The following is a 24,964-nucleotide window of genomic DNA, read 5'->3' as shown; positions in this document are numbered from 1 at the left end:
ATAGAAATGATTTTGGTGAGAAACACTGCCCATTAATTGAGATGATAAACTATAAGTTGTACCTCTTTATGATAGCAGTGGCACAAATCTATATTAAACATTGTTGCATCATTGTCAAGATAGAAAAAGAGATAGATAGATAGATAGATAGATAGATAGATAGATAGAAGAAAATTCAACCCAAAGCAAGATTCAAGATTCAGGTAATAGGTTCTATTGACAGAACTTTAAGCTAATTCAAAAGGGTAAACTGTGTGTGTGTGTGTGTGTGTGTGTGTGTGTGTGTGTGTGTGTGTTACTGGGGATTGAACACAGGGAATTATAGGTGTGCACCACCATGTGTGACACAGCCTAGTTGTTTTTATTTTTATTATTTATTTATTTGTTATCATACTGGAAATGCAACCCAGATGCATTCCAACTCCAAGTGACACTTTCAGTCCTATTTTATCTTTTATTTTGAAATATACTCTTGCTAGGTTGATGAGAGTATCACTACTTGCTGAGGCTGTCCTTGAACCTGCAGTCCTCTCTTCTCAACTTCCCAATTACTAGTATTACAGGCTTATGCCACCATGCCTGGCTCACAGAGATTATGATGCTTCTTTTAAAATACTGGAACTCTTGCCTTAGACATGCAAGTCTTGTTTTTAAGTCTGTAGTTATTGACATGATTGCTCCAGGAGTATAGTCAGTTCTGAATTACCCTTGAATTGATGATCACATTGCAATTGGCCCAATATTGCTTTCAAATTGTAATTGACATTTCCAAATACTCAGAGTATCAAGTATGTTGTTGACATAAATAAAACCTTTACTTGTCACCTAACTAGGACTAGAAGAAAAGCTCCTTGCATAAAGTTGATTCAACCCAAAAAGTACTCACTTTTTCTACCTTGGTTAGGGATGGACAAGAAAGGGGAAGTAGTGAGCATTGAGGCAAAACAAGAGTTAATGCTTTATAGAAAATGTTCCATTTCTTTTATTTGACATCCTGGGGCTACATATACAAGCAGAATTATAAAACAATGGTTTGTTTTTTGTGGGTTGTTTTGTTTTGTTTTAGTTAATTGCTATTGTTAACCGTTTACAGACTGGAAGACTTTATGTTTTTTTTTTGTTTGTTTATTTGTTTGTTTTTATGATGCTGGTGATTGAACCTAGACATATTTTGCCTACAAACTATACCCTCAACCCTGTTTTAAGATATTTTGTTTACAGAGACCTTGAGGTTCCTTGAAGAGGGCATAGGTCCAACATAGCAACACATAGGCATAGGTAAAAACTTTCTCAACAAGACCCCAAAGGCACAAACAAAAGGGCAGATCAATATGTGGGACTGCATTAAACTGAAGATCTTCTGTAGAGCAAAGGATACTATCAAGAACCTTAACCGAGAGCCAACAATATGTGAGAAGATTTTTGCCAACTACTCCTCTGATAGTGGACTAACATGTAGACTATACAGAGAACTCAAGTAATTCAGCACTAAAAAAACCAAAAAACAAATAACCCAATCAAAAAATGGGCAAGGGAACTAAATGAACACTACACACAAAATAAAAAATTTAAATGGCCAATAAATGCATTTTAAAAAATGCTCAGTATCATTAGCAATCAGAGAGATGCAAATCAAAACTGCCCTAAGATTTCACCTAATCCCAACTAGAATGGCAATCATTCAAAACACAAACAACAACAAATGCTGGCGAGGATGTGGAGAAGTGGGAACTCTTATACATTGTTGGCAAGACTGCAAATTAGTGCAACCACTTTGGAAAACAGTACGGAGGATCCTCAAATGAATGGGAATGAATTTACCATATGATTCAGCAATACCACTTCTGGATATCTACCCAGAAGAATGGAAACCAAACTACCAAACTAATGCGTGTGTATCTATGTTCATAGCTGCACAATTCACCATTGCCAGAGTATGGAATCAGTCAAGATGTCCATCAACAGATGAATGGATTACAAAACTATGGAATATGTACACAATGGAATTTTACTCAGCCATAAAGAAAAACACAATTACATTATTTACAGGGAAATGGATGAAACTGGAGAACATTATGCTAAGTGACATTAGTCAGTCACAAAAATAAGAATATGGATGTTCTCCCTAATATGCAGAATTTAGGGAGAAAATAGGTCATAGGAGGAACTCTAGACAAAGAAGGAAATACTACAGAAGAGCAAATAAGGCAACCTAACTGAGGGAGATGGGAGGGGAAAGAGGAAATTCCCTAATGTACATGACGTACATTCACAAACATATCAATCACTAAGCAAAACATGAGGGAATAGGACAAGAATTGGGTACGAGTAAATTGGGTGATGTGTGCATGTGTGCCTATACCATCTTGTATTCCACTAAAATGTATGACTATAATGTACCAATAAAAAATTTAAAATTAAATGTTTTGTTTTATTTCAAACAAGGTCTCTCTAGATTGCTAAGAGTTTCACTAAGTTGCTAAGGCTATCTTCAAACCTGAGATGCTCCAGTCTCAGCCTCCCAAGTACTGGGATTACAGGCATGCGTCATCATGCCTGGATATGTTATATCATTAAGATAGCATTACTTTCCAAATTTTTCTATAGATTAAATGTCATCTCCATTTAACAAAAAAACTCATTATTTTTTGTATAAACTGGTAAATGGATTCTAAAATAACATGGAAATATAAAAGACCCAATATAATGAAATAATATTTAAAGAGAAAATCAAATTATCAGGACTTGCACATCCTTATTTTAATGCTTAACAAAGCTACAATAATTAAAATGGTATGGTGCTGGCATAAGGATAGATTTATATCAATGGAATAGAATTGAGAAGCTAGTAAATAAACACTTTGGATTGGCTGACTGTTTCATACCAATGCCAAGAAAATTTAATGGGGGAAGAATAATTTTTTCCACAAATAATGCCGGCATAGCCATATATCCACATTTAAATAATGAGTTTGAAACCCTGCCTAATGCCACATGCAGAAATTAGCTTAAAGTATAACAGGTCTAAGACTAAGAGCATGTAATATGAAAAAACTCTTAGAAAAAAAGTAGGGATAAATATGTGTGATTTATGTTAGGCACCATTTCTTAGATACAACACCATTAAGCAAGATAAGAAAAATGAAATAAGTTTTAACTAATTAAAATTAAGAACTTATATGCAGTAAAGGATACATGTAGAAAATGGGAAAAACCCATAGAATAGAGAAAATTTTGCAAACACTATATCTAATTAGAGATATGTTGCTGCATACTATTTTAAGAGCCCCTGTAAGTCATTAATAAAAAGACAAATGATTAGACTTTCTCCAAAGAAAGTATACAAATAAAAGTAATCCCAGGAAGGAGCTCAACACCATTAGTCATTAAAGAAATGTGAATCAAGTCAGGTGTGAGGCCCATCTTTGTAATCCCAGTACTTGGGAGGCTGAGACAGAAGGATTGCAGGTTCATGGCCAGACTCAGCTACTTAGGGAGGCCCTTTGCAACTTAATAAGACTGTTTTGAAACAAAAAATAAAATAAGGTTGGAGGTTTGTAGCATTTCTTTAAAATGTTAAACATATAATAACCACATAACCAATAATTTCGCTCCTCTGTATACCTATACCACTCAACAGAATTTAAAACATCTTCGCACAAGAACTGATTTATCAATCTTCATAGCTACACTCTTCATACTAGACAAAAGTGAAAGCAATATAAACAGAGCTTAAGAATGGAAAAAACAAATGTAGAATATACATAAGATGGAATACTATTTGCTCATAAAATGGAATGAAATACTGATATATCTGCAATATAGATGGAAAAGAGAAAAAATAGTTTTAAAAACTAGTGCAGCCAGGCATGGTGGCGCACGTTTGTAATCCCAGCATTTGGGAGGCTGAGACCGGAGGACTGCAGTTTGCGGACAGCCTCAGCTACTTAGTGAGGCCCTCTGCAACTTAGTGAGACCCTGTTTTAAAAGAAAGTATAAAAAATAGAGTAGGGGGTGTAGCTCGGAGGTCAAATGCCCCTGGGTTCCATCCCCAGACTTGCAAAAATAAAAGCAACAAAAAACTAGTGCAGAATTCTTTCACAGAAACACCAGACCATACATAAAATGTTGCTACCTTTTCTAATAGTGAAAGACACTTTAAAAAATCAGTTTACGCCGGGGATGGTGGCGCATGCTTGTAATCCCCGTGCTTGGGAGGCAGAGACAGGAGGATTGCGCAATTCGAAGCCAGCTATGCTGGCTTAAAGAAACCCCGTTTCCAAATAAAAAAAAGTATAAAAAATAAATCTGGGAGTGTAGCCTGGAGGTAGAAGGGTTTCCAGGAAATCCAGTACCACCAATAGATAAATAAATAAATATCAGTTTACTACGTCATAGTGTTCCAGTTGAGTTTCTACCTTGTTCAAGATACTTCCCTTATTCACTGTGTCCAACACCTTAAGCTCATATAGTGTCTTGGTGTGTGTGTTTGTGTGTGGGGGGGTGTATAGTGATGCATTCAGAGCCATAAATGCTGTTTAAAGGTATGGGTTTCAATTATGGGTCTTTCTCCATGTGCTTGTTGCTTCAGTGAAATCGGTTCATGACTGTTGGTGTTTGTGATTCTCCTTCTAAAGAGTGGGGTAACCACAGAATTACTCTGTTTAAGACAGCCCCACAGCCTAACAGAGAGCTAATGCCATCCATAAAGGAGAAGCGACACCAGGCATGCTTTCTAGAATCTGTCTTCTCCTCTGCTTTTCTGGGTAGCATCTAATTCAACTCCACCACAGTCCTGAAGTGCAAAGTGACTCTACCCTGGGGTTCCCCCTGATGATTCTGCCTCTCTCTAGTGAAAGCCTGTTTGCCACTTTAGAAATTAAGTGGTCCAGTTATTTGCTTTTTGGCGAGTATCATCCTTAGAATCAATCTCATGACAAAGACCTCTAGATAGCTTCTTTCTGCACAGTTCCTGCACATTTTCAACAGTACTGACTTTACCAGGTGACAGTTTTTCCATGGATCATTTTCTTTACATTTTAGTGTCACAGGGAGGTGCAAGTATAGTACATTAAAACTCATCTCTCGCCACCTGTCACTGGAGCCATCCCTTTGGTACTCCTTCTCTGTGCTGGTTTAAAGCACAGTCTCCAAAGCCTGTGGTTGAGTAGCAGGAAGCTAAGTGATATATTCCAAAGCTCTTAACATATTGCCTCGTGTGAATGGGCCATTTGAGCATTTCAGAAACCAAATGGGAGAGAAAAGTGCATTAAAAGCACTGAAAAGCTTAACACCTGTTTTCAGTCTTAAAAGAAATGGGAACATACTGTCTATATCCAGAGTACAACCATTTACTCTCCCATGTTGAGTCATTTTATTCAAATTTTCAGTCTGTATGCACACACCCACGTGTTTATGGGTTTGTTTCACTACAGGATTCCGTGCAGAATTTGGAAGACAAAGAAGTTATGAATGGCATACAGACAGAACTCCTAACATCACCCAAAACTAAGGATGCGTTGAGGTATTTTCTTTATGCAAATAAGAATATGTTTATTAATCAAAGTTTGATGTTGGCTTCTTTCAAAGCTTTTAATTGTTCTCATCTTACAGAGAAGATAAAGGTGGGTAGAACTGTAGAGTGAAGCATTTCCCAATTGAAACATGAATTATTTATTATTTCCTCCCATATTCTACATAAGATGTGAGACTTTATGGGGAACCATATACATATATATTTATATTTATATATAGTATATATGACATACATATATATTTATATATAGTATGTATTTATATATATAATATATAGTATATATTTGTATATATTTATATATAGTATATATTTTATATAGTATATATTTATATATAGTATATATATATATATATATATATATATATATATATATATATATATATATATCAATGATCCTCAATCCTTCTAGTACTCTTGTGCAACCAGGATTTGTTAATTACTTTTCCTACTCTCTGAATAGCAGTTTAAAGTGAACACTTCAGAGTTCATTGTGGTTGAGTGTTTTTCTTTGACTCTAACTCTTTGAATATGCTTTGTATTTGTTTGAACAATCTTGCACTATTTTATTTGATGAATATAAAATGAACCCAGTCCATCAACCAGGATTTTTCATGTTGTTAATGAATTTAACTCATTACTTGAAGGCACTTGCACACATGTTTACTAGGACTTCCTTTTCTTTGCATTAATTTTCAATATTACAGCCTTGGTTTCTTCTGTCTGCATTCACATTACAGTTCTGCTGCTACCTAGATCTAGGGGCTTAGGCAACTTCCTCATCTTTTTTGTTTGTTTGTTTGTTTTGGTTTTTGGTTTCTGGTAAGATAGAAATATTACTAAGACCTTCAGAGGGTTGGCATAAAGATTGATAATTATGTTAATAGATATAAATTTTAATATTTTATTTTTAATATATATATATTATTTTTAATTTTTTATAAGTGGAACATATCAAGAGTGGTATACATTTACATTGTGCTTCATGCCCTTCCCCCTCCTTTTCCTCCCCCCCCCAATAGAGGGTGTCCAGGTTAATCATGTTGTATGTATTCTATTACACATAATCACATGTAGCTCCTCCATTGAACAACCTCAGCTTTCTTCCTCGCCTATCCTTCCATTCAAGCTTTGCTGAGATTTCCCCTCCATCATCTAGAATCCTTCTGGTATTACCACTGCTCCCTAGCTTGAACATATTAGGGAAAACATATGTCCCTTCTCTTTTTGTGCTTGACTAATCTCACTTAACATAGTTCTCTAGTTCCTTCCATCTTCTTGCAAATGCTATTATTTTATTTTTCTTTATAGCTGAATAGAATTCCATTGTGTACTTCCCATAATTTTGCAATCCACTCATCTGTTGATGGAGATCTAGGTTGGTTCCATAGTTTGGCTATTAAAACTGTGCTGCTATGAACATGGGTATGCATATGTTAATGTAGTTCTGTGATTTCAACCCCTTTGGAAAGATACCCAGGAGTGGTATAGTCAGATCAAATGGTGGTTCTATTCCCAGTTTTCTAAGGAATCTCCATACTGATCTCCATAGTGGCTGAACTACTTTGCACTCCCACCAACAGTGTAAAAGAGTTCCTCTTTCCCCACATCCTCGCCAGCAATTGTTGTTCTTTGATTTCTTTATGTTTGCCACTCTGATTGGGGTTAGATGGAATCTCAGAGTAGTTTTGATTTGCATCTCACTGATGGCTAGTGATGTTGAACATCTTTTCATGTATCTATTGGCCATTTGTATCTCTTCTTTTGTGAAATGTCTATTCATTTCAGTTGCCCATTTCTTGATTGGGTTGTTTGTTTTGCTAGTGTAGAGTCTTTTGAGCTCTTTGTATATTCTGGATATAGTGGTAGCTGGTAAAGATCTTCTCCCATTCTGTAGGCTTCTTCTTTAGGTTCTTGATGGTTTCCTTTGATGAGGAGAAACTTTTTAGTTTGAAGAGATCCCACTTATTAATTCTTGCTTTCATTTTCTGCACTTTGGAAGTCTTATTCAGAAAGTTACTCCCTGTACCTATATGTTGGAGTGTAGATCCTATGCCTTTCTCTAATAACTTCACAGTCTATTGTCTAATTTCTAAGTCTTTGATCCATCTTGAGTTGATTCCTGTGCATAGTGAGAAGTAAGGATTCAGATCCAACTTTCTACAAATAGATAGCCAGTTCTCCCAGCACCATTTGTTGAAAAGGCTATCTTTTCTCCAGCGTATGAGTTTGGCCCCTTTGTGAAAGATCAGTTGACTATAGATGTGTGGGTTTGTTTCTGTATCTTCTATTCTGTTCCACTGGTCAGTCTGCCTATTGTTGTGCCAATACCATGCTGTTTTTTACTACTATTACTCTATAGTATAATTTGAAGTCTGGGATTGTGATGCCTCCTGCCTGGTTCTTGTTGCTGAGAATTGTTTTGGCTATTCTGGGTCTTTTCTTCCTCCATACAAAATCCATAACTGATTTTTCCAGGTCTATGAGAAATGTTGTTGATATTTTAATGGGGATTGCATTGAATCTATAGATCACTTTTGGCAGAATGGCCATTTTGATTATATTAATTCTGCCTATCCAAGAGCAGGGGAGATCTTTCCATCTTTCAAGGTCTTCTTCAATTTCTTTCTTTAATGTTTTGTAGTTTTCTCTGTAGAGGTCTTTTACATCTTTGGTTAGGTTTATTCCTAGGTATTTTATTGGTTTAGAGGTTATAGTAAATGGAATAGTTTTCTTTATTTCTTTCATTGTGGATTCATTGTTGGCATAAAGAAAAGCAAATGATTTTTAGGTTGATTTTTTTATCCTGCAACTTTGCTGAATTGGTTAATCAGCTCCAGAAGTCTTTTGGTTGAGTTCATTGGATCTTCTAGATAAAGAATCATATCATCTGCAAATAAGGATAGTTTTAGCTCCTCTCTTCCTATTTGAATTCCTTTGATTTCCTTCTCTTGTCTTATTGCTGTGGCAAGAGTCTCAAGGACTCTATTGCAGAGGAGAGGTGATAATGGGCATCCTTGTCTTGTGTCTGATTTTAAAGGGAATTCTTGCAGTTTTTCTCTATTCAATATAATGTTTGCTTTGGGTTTATTGTATATAGCCTTAATGATGTTGAAATATGTTCCTTCTATTCCAATTTTCTGCAGTGTTTTTAACATAAATGGGTGTTGGGTTTTGTCGAATGCTTTTTCAGCATCTATTGAAATGATCATGTGATTTTTGTTCTTAGTTCTATTTATGTGGTGAATAGCATGTATTGATTTGCATATGCTGAACCAGCCTTGCTTTTCTGGGATGAAACCAACTTGGTTATGGTGTACAGTTCTCTTGATATGGTTTTGAATGTGTATAGCTAGAATTTTGTTTAAAATTTTTGCATCTACGTTCATTAAGGATATTGGTCTGTAATTTTCCTTTCTTGAAGTATCTTTATTTAGTTTGGGGATTAATGTGATACTGGCCTCATAGAAGGAATTAGGGAGAATTCCATCTCTTTCAATTTCCCGGAACAAGTTGTGAAGTATTGGTGTTAGTTCTTCACTGAAAGTTTTGTAGAATTCAGCTGGGAACCCGTCGGGGCCTGGGCTTTTCTTTGTTGGCAGAATTTTGATTACTGTTTCTATTTCTTTGTTTGCTATTGGTTGGTTTAGGCTTGTTATGTCCTCTTGGTTCAGTTTAGGTAGGTTATATGTGCTTAGAAATCTATCAATTTCTTCCATGTTTTTCAGTCTGTTGGAGTATAAATTCTCAAAGTAGTTTCTATAATCCTTTGAATTTCCCCTCTGTCTGTGGTGATGTCTCCTTTTTCATTTCTGATTTTAATAATTTGAGTTGATTCTCTCTTTCTTTTGATTAGGTTGGCCAGGGGTTTATCAATCCTATTAATATTCTTAAAGAACCAGCTTTTTGTTTTATTGATTCTTTGAATTTTTTTTTGTTTTCTATTTCATTTATTTCTGCTCTGATTTTAATAATTTCTTACCTTCTGCTGGCTTTGAGATTAGATTGTTGCAGTCTTTCTAGGTCCTTGAGTTGTGTCATTAGGTTGTTTGCTTGGTGGCTTTCTGTTCTTATGTGGTCACTCAATGCTATGAACTTTCCTCTCAACACTGCCTTCAGTGATTTAATATTTTAAATCGATATGTGTAGAACACTTTGAAGAGTGTTTGAGTCACAAGATTTCTATACTTACTGCTATTGCTACAACTATTATTTTTACCATCATCTCTGTCACAGGTTGAGTATCCCTCATCTAAAATGCTTGAGACCTGAAGTATTTGAGATTTGGGAGCTTTTAAGATTTTGGAATATCTGCATAGACTTTGCAGGCTGAGCATTCTAAATCCAAAAGTCTAAAACGCTTCAAAATCCATAATAGTTTGGACATGATATCGGCATCCAAATATTTTAATTTTTTTGATGAATGATGTTCAACCTGTATTGTTTCCATTATTGTCATAAATATTTTCTTTAAATTGCTTCAAAGTTGACACAAAGAAATAATTTCATGTTTAATTGATGTTTGATTTTAGCATTGGAATGTGATGTGATGGAGGTGGGTAGCCATTCATTTATTCAGTCATTGTATTATTTTCATTAAGCCTAATTACTAGTAAGTGCCAGTTTGCATGAAATTAGCTTCTTAAAAAATAGGTAATCTTCCTTTATAACACTGTTTTGCTGTATGGATCCTTTTGAACTTGTAATTTATAGCCATATTACCATAATTACTATTTATTTAGAGTGTTTCTTAGATCAGTGAGCTGTACAGTATTAAAAATTTGGTACAGAAATCTCCAGAGCATTCTCTTTTCAGAAGTTCAATTAGATTATTTTAGAGGTAGTAATAATGGATGTAATGCTTTTATTTTACTTGGCTTTAATTTCACTTTTTTTAAAGTTACCTTTTTGAAAAATTTACCACCAACATTTATGCTAAATTCTACATGGGTACATATCATAGAGTGAATGATTGTTTAGTTTATTGCTACAGAATATAAAAAAAAACATTAGCTAAGCTTTATCCAGACACATAATTTGAGAGAAGTCAATCTCAGGAATTTTAAAAAACTTTTATTTGATAATATAATTTTAGCATTTATTCATTGCTATTACTATTTACACAATTTAACTCTTACTTTGCTACCCCAATTCAGATTGTGTGTAGAAGAGTAAATCTCTATATGGGTTGGAAGAAAGGGAGAAGCATGTCCCTTTGGGGAGAGAGGTATTTGGCACAAGCAGAGGGATTTATATATATCAAGAAGGGCATGGTTGAAAATGCAGCTAAACAGCTTTGCAATCCCAGTCCTTGAGAGGCTGAGACAGGAGGATCTAGGTTTGTTGCCAACCTCAGCTACTTAGTTTGGCCATGCACAACTTAATGAGACCCTGTTTCAAAATAAAGAATAAAAATAGGGCTGGGGGAACAGCCCAGACGTAGAATGCCCCTGGGTTCAATCCCCAGTACCACAAAAAAATAATTAATTAATTAATTAATGATAAAAAGTAAAAAATTTAAAAACTAAAAGATGTGCATAAAAGTATGATTTGAATATTGAAAAGGCCTATTTGTATGGGTTTTTATTATCACCTTTAGTTGGCTAAGAAGCTATAATTCAGAATATTAACAACTAGAGATCTAATTCACACCTACCACTCTTGTTTAGAAATCCATTGATTCAGACATTACCTGTATTGTGCACCTTCCCTGACTCCTTGATGTTTGATTTCATGCTACATAACACTGGCTAGGAAACTTCATGTAGTGAGCACCAGTATAGGAGAAACACCACTAAAACCAGTTTCAGACCAAATTCAGAAGATGGAGTGAGCATGAGCCTGAGCTCCCACTACTTAGACTCAGGTGGTGTAAGATGAGAAGAGTCTTTAAAGTATGAAATGCTTAGGAGGAAGTTTGACAGATTTCCAGAAGAGGACCTTGGTTCTGACTAATATGAGCTGACATGAAAAATATCAAAGAGAAATTAGAAAGCCACTTTTAGCTGAGTTCATGTTCAGCTTTCTGTTGGGAGGGGAGGCTCTGAAGTGTATTAGAGCTTAGCCACGTAGGATGTTGGACATGATTTCACATGGGCGGCATGGAAGCTCAGTACATTGTTTGCAGTGTGCATCTCAAAATGTCCTGAACTTGCCTCAACACCAGAGTTATTTCTCAAGCCTTTGCTGCTCCTCAGCTAGACCAATGCAATACCCTACTCACCCCTTCCTGAACATCAAACTTTCCCTATTCTAACTGATCCTGCACATTACTGCCAGTAAAACGTCCTAACACACAGGGTTTATTGCACCATTTCTTACCTTCAAAACCTTTGGATTTGAATAAGAACTGGGTTTGAACATGGCTCTGCTACTTACTACCTGTGCAGTACTGGACTAATTAAGCTCTTTAAAATGTTTCCTTCGTAGTATAGTTTAAGGTTGGTTATTGTGATTCTTCCTACATGATTTTTGTTACTGAGAACTACTTTGGCTATTCTGGGGTTTTTTGTTGTTCCAAATGAATTTAAGGACTGATTTTTCTATGTCTGTGTGGAATGACCTTGGTAATTTAATGGGTATTGCATCGAATCTGTAGATCACTTTTGGAAGTATGGCCATTTTCATGGTATTTATTCTGCCTATCAATGAACATGGAAGATCTTTTCATCTTCTAAGGTCTTCTTTGTTTTTTTCAATGTTTTATAATTTTCTTTGTAGAGGTCTTTTACCTCATTGGTTAAGTTTATTCCTAAGTTATTTTTGTGTGTGGGGGATATCCTGAGTGAAAGTGTTTCCTGGATTTCTTTCTCAGTGGATTTATTGTTGGTATGTAGAAAAGCTCCTGATTTTTTAAAGATTGATTTTGTATCCAGACACTTTGCTGAATTTGTTGATCAGTTTTATAAATATTTTGGTTGAGTTCATATATCTTCTAAGTATAATATCATGTCATCTGCAATAGTGAAATTTTTTGTTCTTCTTTTTCTATTTGTGCTTCTTTGATTTCATTTTTTTTTTTTGCCTTATTGCTCTGGCTAGAGTCTGAGTACCATATTAAAAAAGTGGTAAAAATGGACAGCTTTGTCTTGTTCCTGTTTTTAAGGGGAATTCTCACAGTTTTCCCCCATTTAATAGGATATAGCTGTGTGCCTACAGTAAATTGCCTTTATGATGTTGAGGTATGTTCCTTCTATTCTGATTCTCTAAAGTGCCTCATCATAAATGGATGTTGAATTTTCTCAAATTCTTTTTCAATGTCTATTGAAATGATCATGTGATTTTTGTCTTTAGTTATGTTTATATGATAAATATAAACTATACTACAAAGCTGTAGTAATAAAAACAGCCTGGTACTGGCACTAAAAAAAACATATACATGGACATGGAACAGAATAGAAGACTCAGAAACAAATCTGTACACTTACAGTCAATTGATTTTTGACCAAGGGGCAAAACACATACACTGGAAAAAAAGATAACCTATTCGACAAATGGTGTTGGCAAAACCAGTTAACCATATGCAGAAAATTGGAAATAAACCCCACTTTCTGACCCTACACAAGAGTCAGTTTAAGATATATCAAATACTTGAAAATTAATAAAGAGATCTTGAGGCTCTTTGAAGAGAGTATAGGTCCAACACTGCAACACATAGGCATAGATAAAAACTTTCTTAACAAGACCCCAAAGGCACAAGAAACTAAAAAGCAGATCAATACATGGGATTGCATTAAACTGAAGAGCTTCTGTAGAGCAAAGGAAACTATCAAGAACCTCAACCGAGAGCCAACAGAATGGAAGATTTTTGCCACCTATTCCTCCAATAGAGGACTAACATTTAGACTATACAAAGAACTCAAGACTTCCAGGAAGATGGTGACCAAGGAAAGCAGCATTGACGAGTCCTGCTAACACTTGATCTCTATTGCCACAAAATCAGCACTTTACATAGCCAGAAAACACTATCAGTAGAGAAATAAAAACTATAACTATATATAAATACAATGGACAGAGAAAAAGAAGAATAGAAGAACAACCAGAAGGCAGAAAAAGAAAAAAAAAAAAAAAACAGCCCACTTTGTGGTTGTGGGCACCATGCCTGCACCATCTTGCCTCATAGCATCAAGCTCCAGACAGGAAAAGGTAAAAAAGGAGCTGAAGTGAGCAGCTGCAGATCAGTCAGTTGTAACTCAGCAGTTCTTTCAGTGCAAAGACTATCTAAAACTTACAGAAGCCAAGCTCGTCATAGGGAAGCCAAGCCCTCCAGGGATTCAGAGCAGAGCTCAAAACCAAAAAAGAAATATTCCAGCTTCACTGTCGAGGGCGTGGTGGCAGCACCATATTGCCAGCAGTGGTGGCGAGTTCACCATGCCCAGAGAGCTCCAGACCAGCATGCACCAAAAACATAAGGGAAATTGTGGCCCCTACAGGAGAAATCCCAGCACTGTACCCCCAGGGACTCTCACATGTTAGATAAACTCCCTGGGTCTGAGATATTGCAGTTCAACCCAGTATTTCAAACATAAATAAAATCTTAACATCTTAGGAATTAAAAATCATCTCTCAATAATCACACTAAATGTAAATGGCCTCAATTTTCCAATAAAAAGATATAAAGTTGCAAAATGGATTAAAAAACAGAATCCATCTATCTGCTGCTTGTAAGAAATACACCTTACAAGTAAAGATAGTAACAAATTTAAGGTAAAGGGCTGGAGCAAGGTAATCCAAGCTAATGGAATTCAAAGGCAAGCAGGAGTAGCAACTATGATATCAGACAAGTTAGACTTCAAACCCAAACTTATTAGAAGAGACAAAGAAGGTCATATTTTACTCGTAAAAGGAACAATCCAGCAAGAGGAAATAACAATAATCAACATCTATGCCCCAAACTTAGGTGTAGCTACTTTCACAAAGAAAAACTCTTTGTGACATTAAGTCACACATAAATCCCAATTCAATAATACTGGGAGAGTTCAAAACCCCTCTTACACCATTGGACTGAAGTAGAGAATAAAATAAAATACAGAAAATCAACAAAACCAAAAGCTGGTTTCTTGAAAAAATTAGCAAGATAGATAAACCACTAGCCAACCTAACTTAAAAAGAGAGAATCAACCAAAATTATGAAGATAAGAGATAAAAGAGGAGGCATTACTACTGACAGTTGTAGAAATCCAGAGGATTATCAGAAAGTACTCTGAAAAACTATACTCCAACAAAATGGAAAATCTGGAGGAAATTGACAACTTTCTAGATAAATACAACCTTCCTAAACTGAGTCAAAAAGATATAGGAAATTTAAACCAACCAATAGCAATCAAAGAGATTGAAACAGCAATAAAGAGCTTACCATAAAAAAAAGCCCAGGACCAGATGGTTTTCCAAGTGAATTCTATAAAACCTTTATAGAAGAGCTAACCTCAATACTCCTCAAACTATTTCATGAAATAGGAAAAAGCGGAACTCTCCCAAATACATTCTATGAAGCCAACATCACACTAATATTAAAACAGAATAAAGACAGTTCAAGGAAGGAAAACTACAGGCCTATATCTCTGATGAACTTGGATGCAAAGCTACTAAACAAAATAAAAGCAACACGCATTCAAAACCACATAAAGAAAACCATACGTCATGACCATGTAGGGTTCATCCCAGAGATGCAAGGCTCGTTCAACATACGAAAATCAATTCATGTAATTCAACATATAAACAGAATCAAAGACAAAAATGACATGATCATTTCAATAGATGCTGAAAAAATATTTTATAAAATCTAACATCCACTTATGATAAAAGCACTGCAGAGAATCAGAATAGAAGGAACATATTTCAACAGCATAAAGGCAATCTACAATAAGCCCACAGCCAACATCATATTAAATGGGGAAAAAATTTGAAAATTCCCCCCTAAAAACAGGAACAAGACAAAGACATCCATTATCACCACTTCTCTTCCATATAGTACTAGAGACTCTAGCCAGAGCAATAAAGTAAGAAAAGGAGATCAAAGGAATACAAATAGGAAAAGAAGAACTCAATTTTCACTATGATACTATATTTAGAAAATGCAACAAACTCAACCAAAAGGCTTATAGAACTGATCATCATGTTAGGCAAAGTTTCTGAATACAAAACCAATCTCAAAAAATCAGAAGATTTTCTGTGCACCAACCATATATCCACTGAAAAAGAAATTCAGAAAACACTTCCATTCAGGATTTCCCACACACACACACACAAAAAAAAACTTAGGAATAAACTTAACCAAGGTGGTAAAAGACCTTTACAAAGAAAATTATCAAACATTAAAGAAATCGAAGAAGATGGAAAGATCTTTCATGTTCATAGATAGGCAGAATAAATATCATTAAAATGGCCATACTTCCAAAAGTGATATACATATTTAACTCAATGTCCATTAAATTACTAAGATTAATTTCTCACAGACATAGAAAAATCAGTCCTTAAATTCATTTGGAACAAGTCCAGAATGGCCAAAGTATTTCTCAGCAACAAATACCATGCAAGAGGAATCACAATATCTGACTTTAAACTATACTACAAAGCCATTATAATAAAAACAGCATGGTACTGGCACAAAAACTGATACATAGACCAAAGGAGTAGAATAGAAGACCCAGAAACAAATCTGCACACTTACAGCCAACAAATAGTATTTTGACAAAGGGGCCAAAAACACACTGGAAAAAAGATAGCCTGTTCAACAAATGGTGTTGGCAATATGGTTAACTATATTGGTTAACCAAACTGGGTAACCATATGCAGAAAATTGGAAATTAATCCCACTTTCTTACCCTGCACAAGAGTCAGTTCAAGATGTATCAAAGACTTGGAAATTAGATCAAAGACCTTGAGGCTCCTTGAAGAGGGCATAGGTCCAACACTGAAACACATAGGCACAGATCAAAACTTTCTCAACAACATTCCAAAGGCACAACAAACTAAAAGGCAAATCAATATGTGGGATTACATGAAACTGAAGAGCTTCTGTTCAGCAAAGGAAACTGTCAAGAACCTCAGTCGAGAGCCAACAGAATGGGAGAAGATTTTTCCACCTATTCTTTTGATAGAGGACTAATACCTAGAATAGACAGAGAACTCAAGAAACTCAACACTAAAAAAAATGCAATAAAAAATTGGCAAGCAAACTAAATAAACACTTCACAAAAGAAGAAATTCGACACGCTGCAGGGATTCAGAGTGGAAATCAAAACCAAGAAGAAAAACACCAGCCTCACAGCCGAGGGCGTAGCAGCGGCACCATATTGCCACCAGCGGCAGCAGCACCGAATTCAGCGAGGCCAGTACAGCTACATCTGAGTACTCAAGAACAGTGAGTCAAATTGCGGGCCACAGAGGAGAAATCCCAGTACTGTACTCCCCGGGTCTTGACCCAGTGGGGGAGGGGCGGTGGCAGAGATATCACACCATAGGAGAACGTGCAACCTGGCACCCCCCACAGTCTAAAGCAGCCTCTATCGACACTCTGGGTCGGACACTCTGTGATAAAACCCAGTAAAGGAGTAGTGGGGTCTAAGATACTACTGACTCGAGATCCAGAACACCTTAAGTGAAGTCATAGTGACCCAAGGGAAGAAACCAGAGAAGGCACAAACATCCGAAATCATGGGAAAGAGGAATAATACTGGAGCAATAAATGCCCACAACCCCACAACATCAAAACCCGATAAAACAGAAAATCAGAGATTTCTAGAAGATCAAATCAGGAAAATAACTGTAGAAATAATAGAGGTGCTTTGAAAAGAACTCAGAGAGAGCCAAAAAGAGATAAAGGATGCAATTAATGAAGTAAAGGCCTCAATTCAAAGCACAAACAACCGATTAGAACACATGGAGAACAGAATCTCACTCTTAGAAGATGAGCAATCCAAAAATGAATGCATAGTTTCTAATCTAGGAAAAAATATCCGACAGCAGGAATCTGACATTGAAGAAATATGGGCCCATTTTAAGAGAGCTTACCTAAGAATAATTGGAATAGAGGAGGGAAAAGAAAGTGAAACCAAAGGGATCAACAATCTCTTCAAGGAAGTAATAGCAGAAAATTTTCCAGACATAGAGCAAGAGGTCGATACACAGGTCCAGGAAACTTATAGAACTCCCTTTAGACAGGATCGGAGAAGAGGATCCCCACGCCACATAATTGTCAAAATGACCAATGTGGAAGCCAAGCAGAGAATCTTAAAGGCAACAAAAGCAAAGGGCCAAGTGACATTCAGAGGCAAACCAATTAGAATCACTCCAGACTTCCCAAACCAAGTTATGAGATCCAGAAGGTCTTGGAATAACATATTCCAAACTCTGAAAGAAAACAACTTCCAGCCAAAAATTTCCTACCCAGCAAAACTTTCTATCAAATTAGATGGAGAAATAAGAAGCTTCCATGACAAACAGAAACTGAAGGAATTTATGTCTTCAAAACCAGCACTAGAGAAAATACTCAAAGAGATTAACTACAAAGAAGAAATAGGTAACACACTCCAGAACTAGAGAAACAAGATTTTCCATCCAACAGACAACTAAGATTGGTTATCTGTGGAGATTTATTATTTATGTTAGTCTCTTACCTATCTCTAAAGGGTATTGTTTGCCTTTATTATTGTTAATTTTTAGGATTTCTAGTTGGAATATTAATATACCTTCAGATATAGCAATTGGAAATATTTTATCCCATTCTATTAGTAACTGTTAACTCTGTTTACATTGTCTTTGGATATACAATATTTTTTTTTATTTTTTAGGGAGTTTGTATACTCCTCTGTTGCCTGTGCCATTGAAATCATAACCAAGAAATCACTGCCAATTTCAATGTTGTGAGGTTTAATGACCCAGATTTTCTCCTAAAAGTTTATAGTCTTAAGATTTATATTTAGGTCTATTATCTATTTTGAGTTAATATTTGTATATGGGATTAGGTAAGGGTCCAATTTTATTCTTTTCCATGTAATTATTATTTTTAACAATATTTAGTTAAAAGATTAATATTTCCACCACCAAATGTTTGTGGAAACCTTGTCAAAAATAACTTGACAATATAGGGAAGAATTTAGCTCTAGGCTTTTATTTAACTCCAATGGTTTATATATCTGCCTTTAGAATAGTACTACACTGTTTCAATTATTGTAGCTTTATATGGTTTGAAATCAGAAAATATATATCTTCTAGCTTTGTTCTTTTTCAAGATCGTTTTAGGTACCTAGAGTCCATATTCCATATTAGGATAGATTTTTTTTCTGAAAAATAAATATATAAATATGATAGTTTCACCTAAAAAAAATAGAAAAAAAATATTCTCTGGTAAGAAAGAAAGCAAAAAGAAATATTGAAATGTTATCTTTAGGTCATCAAAAGCTTGGTATCAGACAAATGAAACTGTTATGTGAGATTATCATTTTTAATTTTAGATAAATTGCCATAATACTAGATGTCAACTACTAAGCCAAGCATGGGAGGGAGGGATAGGGAGAGAATGGGGTGGGGATTGGGTGTGGGCTGACTGGGAAAAGTGTGCATGTATGTCTACAAAAGTATGTATCCTGCTATGATGTATGAATACAGTGCACTAATAAAAAATAAATAAATAAAGAAGAAATTCAAATGCCCAATAAATGAATATAAAAAATGCTCAACATCACTGGCAATCAGAGAGATGCAAATCAAAACTACTCTGAGATTTTACCTAACCCAACTAGAATGGCAGTCATTCAAAACACAACAACAAATGCTGGTGAGGATGTGGAGAAGTGAGAACTCTATAACATTGTTGGTGGGATTGCAAATTAGTGCAACCACTTTGGAAAACAGTATGGAGAATCCTCAGAAGAATGGGAAGAAATCTACCATTTGATCCAGCAGTACCTCTTCTGGGTATCTACCCAAAAGAAAGGAAATCAAACTACCAAACTAATGTATGTATAGCTACGTTCATAGCTGCACAGTTCACCATAGCCAAACTATGGAAACAGCCAAGATGTTCATCAACAGATGAATGGATTACAAAACTGTGGGATATGTGCATAATGAAATTTTACTCAGCCATAAAAAATCCCACAATTACATCATTTTCAGGGAAATGGATGGAACTGGAGAACATTATGCTAAGCAAGATTAGTTAGTAAAAAAAAAAAAAAAAAAAAAAAAAGAAATCAGATGCTTTCCCTAATATGTGAAAGCTAAGGAGAAATGGTCATAGGAGGGGAACTCTAGATGAAAAAGGAAATCCTATATTGGAGCAAACAAGACAACCTAAATGAGGGGATAGGAGGGAAGAAGAAGGAAATTTTCTAAAGCACACAATGTACTTAAACATATCAAAGTCAAAGGTTTTAATAATTATAGTAATAGCTGATAATACTGAACCCTTTGTATATACCAGATTTGTGTCTGTAATATATATTATTAATAAATTATATATTATTGCCTATTTTTATAATACATATATGATATATATATATCATATATATATATATTATTGTCTATTTTTTGGTTTAAAACTTGCAATTTTGTTAGGGAAGTTTCTAATCTGCACATCTTCATTGTACAAATAAGGAAACTGAGGCTTTGGCTTCTCAGTTCAAGTGACTTATTCAGGCACCCGACTCAGAGTCACCTCAGGGAAATTTGTTTTCTCCTGAAATAAAGGATATCCTCCTCCCCCTCCTCAGCCCTGTTGCTCCCATAGCCTGAGAGACCTGAGACTAAGACTGAGCAATTGTAATTTCCAAAATTCTGTCCATTTGCCTTATGTGAAGAAATCAGACCTACAAGCATCTGCAACTTGTGTCATATTTTCTGCCTGGAGCTTCGCATCTTTTTTCTGGATGGAAACCAACTGAAGCACTTAATGTCTAGCTCTAGAGGGGCAGCCATTCATAACCAAGGTCTCATTTTTATCCACCGGTTCTGTAGCTTCACCCCCAACTCTGTCACGAGCTCTTAGATCGGCAGCTGGTCCCAGCAATTATCTGAGTCAATTTTGTCAAGTGGACCTTGGGGCATTTAAGCTGGCTTCATATTAGTTAATCTAATGCACTGCTACTATCTGCTTGTTTTAGAAAGTTGTATACAAATAGCTCTTTTGATCTTAGGAAAATAATCTCACTTGTAATTTTTTATGTAACAAATATTTTTCTTTATTTCCACATTTTCTATTTTTTATTTTGCTCTGTTTTTTATACCTCCTTTTCCTTTGTCCTGCTGGACTATCCTTTCCACTTAATTTTTTACACTGTTCATTCTTCTAGCTTCTATTCTGACTACTGTGCTGTCCTCCAATGCATAAGTCAATATATACATGTCCTGCTCACTAGGCCTTGAATGATATGTAACCTCGGGTCTGTCTACAAAAATAGCATTAGTAATCTATTACTACATTTTCATAAGACCTTACCTTTTTGAGACTTTTTGAGGTATGCATCTAAATAATTGCACCCATTCCTACTTGCTTTGTGTATATTCCATGAAGTGTGTATATACAGATATTTCTATAGAACACCATCAGGTATCAAGTATTTATAATGCATTGAGGGTATATTTCCTTTTAAAATGAATGAAAATATGTGAACTTATCTATAAGAAATCCTTCTTTAAATGCCTTTCTTTACATCTTAAAACAAATAATGCATAACATTTTATAAAGAACATGGTGAGACATGATCTGTGTAAAAATTAAACTGTATTTAGTAAATAGGTCTAATTTTCTTTAAGGGATAGCATATTGCAGTCTGTAGAATTGAATCTTTTATGGTGTGCATGTGTGTGTGTGTGTGTGTGTGTGTGTGTGTGTGTGTGTGTGTGTGTACGTACGTGTGTGTGTGTGTTTGTTTTTGTATGGAAACTCTTTTGTGATAATAATTGAATAGTTATCAAAAAAAAAACCTCCTAGCCAAAAAATCGTGACCATTTTGAGTAATGAAAGACTAAAAATTTACAAACAACAATCAAATAATGGACAATTTAACTTCATGGATAGTTCTCAAAAGAAGAACTACAAGTGGCCAATAAATATACACCATTCACAATCAGGGAAATGCAAATCAAAACTACAGAAAAATTCCATCTAACTTCAGTTAGAATGGCAAGAAGACAAGCAACAGTAAATGTTGGTGAGGATGTAGGGAAATGTGCCATTGGTGGGATTGCAAATTAGTGCAGCCACGATGGAAATCTATGTGGAAGCTCCTCAGGTGCCTGAGAATGAAATCACCATGTGACCCAGCTATACCACCTCCTGAGCACTGTCCCAATGGAAGTAAAGTCACAACACCGCAGTGACACATGCATATCCATGTTTCTAGCAGCACAGGTCACAATAACCAAATGATAGAGCCAGCCTAGATGTCCATCAACAGATGAATGAACTACAAAACTGTGGTATATACACACAATGGGATTTTACTCAGCTATAAAGAAAAATGAAATTATGTCATTTGAAGGAAAATGGATAAAGCTAGAAAATATTATGCTAAGTAAGATTAGCCATTTTCCGAAAGCAAACAATTGTATGTTTTTTTTCTCATATGCGGAAGCTAGAGAGAAACTGTCACGAAAGAGAGTTCAAATAAAGGAGAAAGTACTCCAGTGGAGTGATGGAGGCAGTTTAGGGGAAGGAGTGAGGACTTGATGAAGGCAACAGTTCAAATAGTGTTAGGTAAATGTACAAAATTATCATTAGCAACCTCTGTGACATGTATGGGGAAGGGGGGAGCCTTGGGGTGGGATCTGGAGGGAGACCCACCAAGTGCCATGTGCAAGTATGTTCCTGTCACTCTCTACCTCGTTATGCTATGTAATCACAAAGCACCAACAAAAGTATATTTTTTTAAGTTTACTCTGAAAACTAAAAGAAGAATCTTATAAAATAGAATTGAACTGCCGGGGCGTGGTGGCACACACTTGTAATCCCAGCATTTGGGAGGCTGAGACCTGAGGATCACAGTTTGCGGACAGCCTCAGCTACTACTTAGTGAGCCCCTCTGCAACTTAGTGAGACCCTGTTTCAAAATAAAGAATCAAAAATAGGGAAGGGGGTGTAGCTCGGAGGTCGAATGCCCCTGGGTTCCATCCCCAGACCCACAAAAAAAAAAAGGAAAAAGAAAAATAGAATTGAATTTTATTGTATTCTCCCTTTTTCTTACTATTTTAAACAATATTGATTAATATTAAGATTTTTTTTATTTAGAAATGTAAAACTATGGGATTGGTAATTGATAAAAATGGGTATCAGTTTAACAAAATTTACTTGTTTTATAGAAGGAGTTTTGAGTAGGAGTAAAGAAATATTTGTAAAATTGAAAAATTGAGAATCCATAAAATCCATCACCTATAAAAAGTCATCCTAGAAAGCCGGGCATGGTGGCGCACACTTGTAATCCCAGTATTCGGGAGACTGAGACCCGAAGATCGCGGTTCGCGGACAGCCTCAGCTACTTAGTGAGGCCCTTTGCAACTCAGTGAGATCCGGTTTCAAAATAAAGAATAAAATATAGGGCAGGAGGTGTAGCTTAGAGGTTGAATACCCCTGGATTCCATCCCCAGACCCGCAAAAAAAAAAAAAAAAAGAAAAAGAAAATCCTAGAAATTTTTAGGCTGAAATCTTGAAGTGTACACTAAACACTTATATTTTTAAACCTGTATATTTTACATATGGGTGCTATCTAGTACTCCATGGATACTTGATACATTTATCAGGAAAAATTTGTATTATGCTTTCAGCATAAAACCACAAAAATACAGTATAAAGATAAAGATAGTAATGGTTCAATGGTTAAACAAGATTTTAGTCTCTGCTTTTAAATGTTTTTAAAACAGTTCCATAAACCCAGAATGTGAATGCTTTGGGTTTAGTCTCCCTTAAATGCCTAAAAATGCACAATAAAATCTGTTATATGAAAAGTATTTCTCTGGTCCATTAAAATCTACACAACTTTCTCTACCTACCACGTACTTTATATTTATGGTTTATAATACATACCTGTAAATGACTGTCCATATATATGTGTGTGTGTATTCATGTAAATGTTCATAACCTCATTCATATGGAGAATAATTGATTGTTTCATCCTATAATATCACTCCAAGATTTGTTTTGTTTTTAACTTTCATTTTAGGCCTCTGACATAACCTGCTTCCCTGAACAAGTTTTACATATATCAGTAATGTCTGGGCAAAATATATTTGAAATTTATTATCAGATTTGAAATTCCAGCATCTTCCATAAATATTGGAAACTGGCCTGCTCTTTCTTTGTGTTTGGGGGGGGGGGTTCTTAATTCATTTGCAAAGGGACAGCATTGAAAATAAGCCTAATCCACTGATGAGAATATATTAATGTATTTAGATTGCCTATCATTTAAAGAATACTTCATGCAGAGTGAATTCACAAAGCATTTTGCTTTCTTAATGCTATTCTCAACTTTCCAGTGAGGAACCAAAATTTCAGCATTTTCAATTTGGCGCAGAAAGACATTTGTAGCAGCTGTAGCTCTTAATTTGACATCTAGTTTCAGGTCATTTTCATGTAAATAGAAAACAATAGAAACCTGCTTACAATTTCCATAAAGGGGATGTTTGCTTCAACTTTATCATTTTCCTCTGGCAATTTTATTTTCTGTCTCTGGGATTAAAGGAGCCAATAATTGTTCACGGTTATTATTTTTCATCTTTACAAAAACTTGTTAGTTCCACTCCTTATTACTCAAAAGCTTCCCGTGTCTTTTATATTTCAGTCATATACACTCTCCATTAATGTTTCCAGCTCATCCTTTCCTTAATCTGGGCTAGGTTAGACAGGTCAGTCTTTCTATTTCTTTCTATAATACATTTTCTCCAGGTTTTGCAACCTCGTTTTCCACCTTAAAGAAAGAAAGAAAGAAATCAGGGGGTGAAAATTTGGAATTGTTTTATGGAATACAACTGATGTGAATTTAGGTTTTGATTTATATTGCTTTATACGTCCCCACATGTATTACCAACTGAGATTTCCCAGCACTGGAAAATGTAATGCTGTGCTTTTTTTAATCAGTAAGTATTTCATTTTATTTTTACTCTGTCCTACAAAAAAAAAAAGTAAAAAGCTAACCTTATGCTTAAGCATGGATACACTTTCTTCCATGTGTTTTATGATCTGAACAGTAATTTTCAAGTGAGTCTCATTGGGGAGAGACTTTCATTTTTTGTATACCACTTTTAAAATATGTTGATTGATGCAGATTAAGTGGGAAGTTATTTTTGTAGGTAGTCATTTGCATGTGTTTCTCTTCTGAGGGTAAAAATAAGAAACTGTATGCTTTTAAACATTTTCTTTCATGGGTCTTCTGAATGTCCACACCTCTGACTTCACCTCAGCTGCTGAAGCTATGGCAGTTGCTGCATCCTGAGGGC

The 24,964-nt window shown here is 35.4% G+C and overlaps 1 protein-coding gene across 4 annotated transcripts in view; it reads left to right on the top strand.

Annotated features, from left to right (window-relative positions):
- The window catches only part of PARD3B (par-3 family cell polarity regulator beta), a gene marked incomplete at both ends in the record, with an annotated part of 1,045,674 nt that overhangs the window by 537,179 nt on the left and 483,531 nt on the right, over window positions 1-24,964 (top strand). For all 4 annotated transcript variants that reach the window (XM_080690300.1, XM_080690301.1, XM_080690302.1 and 1 more), the window contains one exon: window positions 5,436-5,524. In XM_080690300.1, the coding sequence (XP_080546426.1) occupies window positions 5,436-5,524 (89 nt within the window). The remainder of the gene's footprint in view (window positions 1-5,435; window positions 5,525-24,964) is intronic.

The sequence above is a fragment of the Muscardinus avellanarius genome (genome assembly GCF_963383645.1).
Source record: "Muscardinus avellanarius genome assembly, chromosome: 2".
NCBI classification, from domain to species: domain Eukaryota; kingdom Metazoa; phylum Chordata; class Mammalia; order Rodentia; family Gliridae; genus Muscardinus; species Muscardinus avellanarius.
The sequence above is the reverse complement of the archived record's forward strand: the minus strand, read 5'-3'. Positions and strand labels throughout refer to the sequence as shown.